Source organism: Saccoglossus kowalevskii, chromosome 14 (genome assembly GCF_978046115.1).
Source record: "Saccoglossus kowalevskii chromosome 14, keSacKowa6.1, whole genome shotgun sequence".
NCBI lineage: Eukaryota > Metazoa > Hemichordata > Enteropneusta > Harrimaniidae > Saccoglossus > Saccoglossus kowalevskii.
Window position 1 is genome coordinate 26,273,981 of NC_140654.1, and position 9,272 is coordinate 26,283,252.

Sequence of the window (9,272 nt, forward strand, 5' to 3'; positions counted from 1 at the left end):
CTCCGCTGTCAGCACTGCACATCGCAATTAAAGAACAGAAGATATCATTAGAAAATGAACAATATGTATTGTATCAAAGCAACAGGATTTAAAAATATCACTTTTCACCAAAATAATTATCAAAATTAGATAATTGAAGATATCACCACGAAATTAACAAATCTGAAAGAGGTCCACATGTAGTACCTATATATATACATATTATCAAAGCAATTGGACTTGCGATTTTTAACAAGAAGTCGAAAATATCACTTTTTACCAAATATGACAAAAATATTCCCCAAAATTAGAGAATTGAAGATATCATCATGAAATAAACAAATCTGAGAGAGGTCTACCCAAGGTACATATACACCAAGTATCAAAGCATTCAGGCTTGTAGTTTTCAAGAAGAAGTCGAAAAAGTAAAACATTGACACGGACGACGGACAATCACTCATATGATAAGCTCCGCTCGACAAAGTCAACAGCAGAGCTGAATAACATCAGGGAACACTTGTATGAAATTTGTTATATGACCTACATTTCGTAATGATCATTTGGTGATAGTCATCTACCGGGCATGTTTTTGCCAAAAACACTACCATTATTTGAGCTGGTGTGTGAAAGTTCACTGCTGATGATCTCATGACAATTTGATGGATTTGCTGTGAATAACTGGGCTACATGTACAAATAACCAACATTAATATACATCTGTAACCTTAACACCATAAGTTACAGCGTGCCTTTATTTTGCGGTATTTTACGGGGTATTTTCATTCTACCATATTAGGAAATGCAAATTCCAAATATGGAATGATTACGTGCGTAAGCGTCCTCTAATAATAAAAACAAACATGGCTGCCACCAGGGTTTGACCCGACTCCATACACAGAAGTTCGCTGATTCTGTTCATTCCCATGCTGTATCCTTGGAAGGAAAAGATGTATAATAATAAGATTATTACGAAGATACATCAAAGTATGCACTTAGACAGTATGCTGTCGCATCGACCTCCGCTGCGCGGTGGTCGATATCCCGCTGTACTGTCTTTGTGCATACTTTGAGGTATCTTCGTAATAACCTTATATTATTTGGCTGAACAAGAGATTTGAATTAATGATATGAACCAAATATTAACACTGTCACCTACAGGAATTGTATTACAAGAGATATTGTCCATAAATCACTATATTGTAATAGAAGAGAATGATTACATGTGTCATCCCTGCCATGGTAACCCGCTGATACATGTATTATTATAATATTAATAGTAATATTAAAAGTTAATGACTCATGGTCACAAGTACTGAATGGAAAGCACATGACAACATCATGTATTTTTTGATGATGGTCAATATTTTAAAACATTGCTCATACTTTTGTAACTTCGGTGAAATTGAAGATTATCATAAACATATTTTTGAAGTACAGATCGATATGTGTGTGTTTTATTAGCATAGTGTTCAGCAATTCAGCTTTATACAGTGTCTCAACTGAAGGGGTAAATATGGTATGAAAATATGATCACAATAGTTATCGACTACCAGTACTCATTATAAGCTTGGAACTTGAATACATTAAAGGCAGTCGTGCTCTTCAAAATATACACTACCCCAATTTTATCACATTTGGCCTTGAAACTGAGTGCTCTGTGATTTGCATTCCCAATGATTGGTACATGTATATTTGAAACAAGTAAGCTAGATTTCACAGTCTAGTTGTGCTATGATCATGTACTAGGAACTACAAAGAGTTACTTTCCATGGCAAGTATGTCATTTTAATTAATATTCAGAGTACTTTTTAATAACAATATACTATAAGAATTACTAAAATCTATGCAAGACGTGCGTACAATTTTAAGTACAACTTTAGCAGGGGTACATGCTATTACATGTACTGGTATACATGTATTTGCTCTATTTGAAGTGTTATGTGCTTATTTAGATGAGAGGCGAGTCTAAATACATGTACACATAATTAAGTTGCATTTCAGTGACCATGTGCCTCTAATACAAGAAATATATCACAATTTACATACACACAAATAAGTCAATAATTGTTCAACTATATTTTTAGATTATGACTTTGATACACGTGCATGTAATGCACCAATCATAAAAGAAATACTAAGCATGTAGTGACATGTAGTGCAATGAATCAAAAATTTATCAAAATAATTGAACAAGCACATCATAAACCAAATCTTTACGTAATAATACACTACCGATATGTCTATACTTTTTAAAATCAATCAAAAATAGTTCTCTGACATGTACATGACACTATTATGATATGATCATCAATACATTAATGGCAAACATCTTATGGGAAAACAGAAGAACATTTTTTATGACACTCACATCATTCATTAAAAATTTATCCCTAGACCTTCCTTACCTTCATTGTTAGAAATTGTCAAGATATCAGGACTTTATAAGCATATGTGAAGACAAAATTTCAACTACCGGTCACTGATAGCATAGTGGTTGTCGCATCAGACTCAAGTTCAAATCCTACCCTAAGCTGAACATCAAAGGGGTCAACCCCTACCCTGGGTGAGTGTGCCACAGACTCAATGGGAAGGCCAATTTTACAGGTTGAGATTCATTCACTAACAAATGCGACTTTGGGGTAATCTTGGTTGGCCAGGCCTAGTTGACGCCAGGATAGTGCATTGAATTGCCATTTGACAGAGAGATGGCCACAAAGCCTTGTCATGTAGTCCCAAACATGAATATGACTTCTGTGGCAAAGTGCACTATGTGTCAGCACTTGCACTTGCAATTTGCACTTGCAAAAAAAATGTCAGGAGAGACAACAGTGACACTCAATGTCCAGAACTGTCGCTGGACAAAATTTCAAAAAAGTCACTGTGTTGTATTCTGGTGCTCAAGAAAAATTTTTAATGCCAAAAAAATTAACGATTTTCATAGACTCACAAAATTTGTGAAAATTTGTCACTCGTCAAATTAAAGCTACTAACAGTATATTTATTCATAATTATATAACTTCAACATGTTGCTATGAATTTTAATAACTTTTTACATTTATTTGTATATCACACATCAAATTAATTGCAGTTGCATATCCAGCATTAATATAAGACTCATGTCTTTTTCAATACATCACTTATTATTCCTCAATATTTTGTTTTTTAATTACTTGTACCATGTTTTTGTATTATCGTAATGTTACTATTTTTTGTTTCAATAATAACAATTAGCATATAAATAACAGACTACATACAGTAATTCAGTTGATGAAAACGTCTCTAATATAAGACGAGAGACCGTGGATAGAACCAGATCAAAATCTCTGCAAACATTTTCAGATTAACATTTTTCCTTTCACACAAGCTAACATCCCACCCACCCCCACCACCAAAAAATATCTCCGACAATAAAAACACTACCGGTAACACAGATATTCTTCACATTTCATTTACCATTTTCCCTTATCTGAGTACATTATATATAAATCATTTTAATTTCACTGTTAGAAATACTTAACTTCTCAATATGACATGTATTAGACTAGAGTAGTCATGTAGGTTGGTATCCTTCTGCTCATCATCCGGCCCCCACAATCTTGAGAAGTTGTTTAGACAGGGGATTCAACACTATGTGTAGGGTTGTATTGAGCGATTTAAAAAATAATCAGGTCAATACGTGATAACTAACTATCCCAAATACGAAATTATAGATTTCCCACTAGGGTCGATCAAATCAACATTGTTCTTGACATATTTATAAACAAAACGTTGTTTCGTTGCATAAAACTAGCTTTCGCCAATGTTTTGTAAGTACATTTTTCGACCACACAAAAAGTATTTATGATCGCTAGATTGGACAATAGACATTTTGGCTGATTACAATCATGACAAGTGCAGAACGGCTCTCCATTATAATTTGTAAACAGGTGTCGAATCCTCAACACTATGTGTAGGGTTGTATTGAGCGATTTAAAAAATAAGCAGGTCAATACGCGACAACTAACTATCCCAAATACGAAATTATAGATTTCCCACTAGGGTCGATCAAATCAACATTGTTCTTGACATATTTATAAACAAAAGGTTGCTTCGTTGCATAAAACTAGCTTTCGCCAATGTTTTGTAAGTTCATTTTTCGACCACACGAAAAGTATTTATGATCACTAGATTGGACAATAGACATTTTGGCTGATTACAATCATGACAAGCGCAGAAAGGCTCTCCATTATAATTTGTAAACGGGTGTCGAATCCTCGGTCTATGCGACTTCTCAGGACTGTGGGGGCCGAATGATCAGCAGAAGATGGCCAACCTACAGGACTGTATTTAGGGCTAGTATTAGATGTATTTTCAGTTCACCCACAGGTGGTAAGTTGTCATATTGTACTATAATCCCGAGGGTTCACTTAAAAAACTGGATTTCAATAGATTTAACAAAAGTATTGAAAGGTAAAAGTCTGACAATGTGCAGATGAAAACTATATTTTGGAAATCAATTACGTTATTGTTCTGTGTATTGTGGTAATGCATATATGTGACCAAATATGTGTGTATCTCCAAAGCTAGATATCAAAAAACATTGTCACTTACTTTATACTGTGTGTTTATTTCGTTTGTCCAAATTGGATGAAATGGATAGTTGCTTTGTGAGTCATTAAAAAAACACCTGAATGCACATCATATGCTGAACATTGTTGCAAAGAAGATATTGGGGGCACAACATACAGGGACAGGGAAATCTATAAAGGGACTGTATGAAATCCAACCTAAAGATTCCCCTATACTTAGTGCTGGAGGCCTTGGATGCTATAATGTGAAAGACCTCCATGTATGCTGATAAATAGATAGTTCCTTAAGGCCTCTCAGCCTCCATAAACAAACTTTATGATGGCAATTGTTTAACCACAGTGATAGAGGGACTGTGTTTAAAAAATTAACTGAGTGAATAAATGAATGGACGAATGAATGGTGGGACAATGAATGAATGAATGAATGGTGGGACATTCATTGTATTATGTTGTTTTAATCGTCCAACACACTGTAATTACACAATGGATTGTTTGTAAACACTGTCGCGTGTATCTAACAGTACCTCACACGTTTTGCTATTATCGCTTCCAGTGACGTCATATACTTAGTACACGATTACCAAATTAATATAAACTATTATAAAACATATGGAACTGATGACTCAGCAGACAATGTCAGTCTGCGCTCATTCAATTGGATTATGATGGGGATAAACAACGCCACGTGCAGCTTTCTTCGACACCACACCCAGTCAAGAGCACGGAAGCACCGCACGATTCAAATTAACTTCATATCAACAATGAACATCAACAAACTTGGCGAAGCACGTACAAAGCGAAGTGCAAAATAAAGGTATACTTACTGGGAGACATCATCACACTGCTCGCCGAGTTTCGTCGATAGAGAGGCCATGTTCAATACATATATATCCTTGTCGGTTAACTATCAACAATATTTTTGAGATGAAATAAGCAAAACTGGAATTTGTTGTTGAGTTGGCGTGTTTCGGTTTTCCTTTTCCACCATTTAAAATCACGTCAGTTGCGTTTTATCGCTTGGCGCTGCTCTTCTCATGTAGGGGATTTCTGACGTCTTAGCAGCTCGATAATGACTATGGTCACATTCACGTGATTTGCGTATTTTTAGAAAAAAATTGCACAATGTTTTAAGGACGAAAAATATCAGCGAAAATTGAATTGACGATGCGAAAATCGTCGAAATGAGTCGCCGCCATTTTGATTTGTTATGATGACGTCTAGAATAAGTCTCGCGAGAGTTTGCGAGAACAAGCTGGCAATTATAAACCACGCCCTCGCTACGTTTTGTAAAAACTTGGGAATAAATAAACAAACAACAGGCACATAATAAATGTAACGCCTTCGTGTACTTATGCAGGAAATAACATTTTATTATTCATGTTGTATTACATGTGACGCAGCGGTGAATCTGAGACAGTCTCAACATCTTTTATTACGATAAATATTCTTCTCTGTTAAATACACACAAAAAGTAGTTTTGAATGGGCCGTAATGAAAATAACAACTCAAAATTAATGTTTACAAATAATAGAATGCCATTAAATGTGCTATTATTAAATATTGTACATAATTGTCAAACTATCGTATTACTTATATAATTATTCATTTAAACTCTTCTTTTAAGCAATCCATTGAACCATGTATTGGAATGTTGATTTCTGTAATGAAATACAACTCAATTTCGAGTTTATTGTAATTTTGCATAACATGCGATTTCTAATATAATGGAATTTGTTGACACAGTCTTATACTAGTTTGGGTTTCTTTATTCACACATAACAGTGGCGGCGTCATCATGAGACGATGTAATTAAGAATAATTCAGGTGTGCACAAGTTACAGAATTTATCCAACTTGTGATAACAATATCGAGTTGGTTGGTGATGGTGTGGTCTTGGCAAGATAACATGATAGCGCCCTCACCGATATATCAAACGTAACAAGATGACACTATCGGCGAAGGTGCTTATCGTAAAAAAAGAAAATAGTGCAAGCTGCTCGCACCGACAATATATTGAAAATGGTAGTAGGTAATCGTAGTCATTGACAATTATTCAATATCTCCAGACTTTTAGGGCAATGATCTTTTATGAGTAGTATCTTTTAGGCGATTTTACCAGTGACGCTAGCGATATCACCAACGATATTACATGTTTGCTACTGGTTGTAGATATGAAAAAAATGCACTTACCGCGGTGTGCAAACACCCCCGACAACGCCTAGAAACGATATTCAACGAACACAATCACGTCACTTTGATAAATTTGACAATTGTTGTATAACTCGTCTGAATTTGGGAGATTATCATGTTATTTTGAGGTTATTAAAACAATTCTCATTAGTTCTGAAGTTTAATTTGTTTACATTACGCATTAACGATAGCCCATTAAAAATCTGGAAAGACATCATGGTAAATCATCATGCTGTATTCCCTACTCGCTGTGATTGTTTACGTGCACTGTGGACATGAACATCCCGCCAGATCGTCAGTTTTCGCGACTCGAGTACATATGAAAAGTGGAAGTATCAGACTGTACATACATTTTGAGTTTCAGCAGTTCATAGGAGTCGCACTCCTCTTGATGCTTAGCAGACATAGTTATCATTAAAGCCACTCTTTAAACAACAGTATTTTTATGAGATAATCTAATGTTTCTTGCCTTCCAAAACAACGTTTTAAAACTTTCGACATTACAAAGTACATGTAACTTCACGAATTTGCAGAAAACATCGCCTCCTTTGTAAGCTAATTTTCGGACTTTTAAATTAACTTTTTGCTTTTCCTTGTCTGCAGTTCAGACTTCCCGGACAACTTTGACATCTTCCGAATAAACTTCGGAACGATCCCTCGTAAGACATATGTTGTAGGCACTGACCTTTCCTGAGGTTCCAAACAACTGTCCATACAACTTCCAGTTCAGTTTTCCCGACAGCCGATTCGACTTGCAATACAACTTTTCCACATTTTTTTTCTGACTTCGCATACCATTTTCCGTCATATTAGACAAATGCAAATAGAAACCGTATACGAAGATGATTCGGAGATGGCAAAACACGAAGAAATTGTCAAATTCTTCAAATTTTGAATATGTATTTAATGACGGCAACATTATTTTTAAAATTATGTTTTAGGCAATTTATTATAATCATTGATTCCTGATGCATGCAAAATACAGTAAAATGTTCTCTATTTGTTGGTGTATTCGTCCAGTAAATATAAAATATGTCTGAGGTAGGTAAGGTTTTGGTTGCGATCGTATCTTTAAAGCGACTCTAGAGCCTCTGCCCACATTAGAGTGACACCACACTGATCATTATCACAATTCCCGACTAATAATATGAGGTTATTACGAAGATACCTCAAAGTAAGCTCGAAAACAGTACGGGGGGGGGGGTATCGACCGACGTGCAGACAGTACCCCGTCGCATCGACTTCCTCTGCGCGTCGGTCGATACTCCCGCTGTACTGTCTTCGTGCATACTTTGAGGCATCCTCGTAATAACCTTATATTATTTAATCATTTTGACAACTGTTGTGTATAGTTACATCGTAGACTGACACGGCTGCTACCAACTTGCAACTGGACTATTGTTTGAGAAAACACCTATCTCAAGCGCATACGTACATCCAAAACCATCGAAATTGACCTCTTTCAGTAGTTTTTGTTGTTGAAAAAATACATTTTATAATATGCAAATTTCACGAGAACTCATGGAGGGTGTGTTAATTGAGTGGCAATATATCCAGGGTTTTTGAAAATTCACAAACAAACCAGAATAATGTTGTTACAAACGTAGCACACTAGTGTCCTTGTAAAATTGACCTCTTGCCAAAATAGACAATGTACCGATCTATGTTGTTGTAGCAACAATGGGCTGAGGCTATTGAGCTCGGCGATTCGAAAATTGTTCAATGTATTTTGGTCAAATGTAGTGCGCCCTCATTTCTATGGTGTTCAAGATTGACAGTGTTATATTTTGGACGAATCTTGGTTTATTGACAACTTCGAAGAACGTGCTCGTGAGGCGATAAAGCGACCAAACTTCGATTCTTTCGTTTTTCTCTAAAATACTTCGGTATTATCGCAATTTGTCAACAAGAACAAGATGAACCACAATCGTATATTTGTATCAATTGCCCTGTCAATTTTACTTCGGATCCTTCCTTTTGAATATCTCTGTCCATTTTGAAGGCATTGAAAACATACAAAGATTGTCTCATGCAGTGGTATGTTGTATTGCGAAAAAAAAATTTGTTTTGTTCATGTTTTCTTACTAAAGTGTATTGTTTTATTAGAATATTATGTTGTTATTGTAACACAATTATATAAATGTATAAACTATAATATTTCTGTTTCTAGTTTGTCATTATTGTTATTGTTCAATAAGTATTGGTATGTATAGGCGCACATTTGATACACCTATAAGGCCGCTACGCACGCACCTGCTAACCTGCTAAGGGAGTCAGGAATCTACATTACTCAAGTTCTTCACTAGAATAATTCAGTATGGCACCTACTTTGTCCACAATACCTATTGGAGTTGGGCAACAATATTATCACGTATTTTCGTCGAATTCAAGTCAATTTTATTATTCTATCTATCTAACGTTACAACCATTTTTTCGAACTGTTCATCTTCCCTTTTCGACTTTCGGCCAAGCTTTTGGACTTCCAACATAGCTTCTCGAAATTTGCAGCTATTTTTTTGACTTTCCGCCCAACATT

The 9,272-nt window shown here is 35.5% G+C and overlaps 1 protein-coding gene across 1 annotated transcript in view; it reads right to left on the reverse strand.

Moving 5' to 3' along the window:
* The window catches only part of LOC100367838 (oxidation resistance protein 1-like), a 66,030-nt gene extending 60,271 nt beyond the window's left edge, over positions 1–5,759 (reverse strand). The window contains exon 1 of the mRNA XM_085508073.1: positions 5,371–5,759. Coding sequence (XP_085364199.1) covers positions 5,371–5,420 — 50 coding nt within the window. The 5' untranslated portion in view covers positions 5,421–5,759. The remainder of the gene's footprint in view (positions 1–5,370) is intronic.
* Between the last annotated feature and the right edge of the window lie 3,513 nt (positions 5,760–9,272).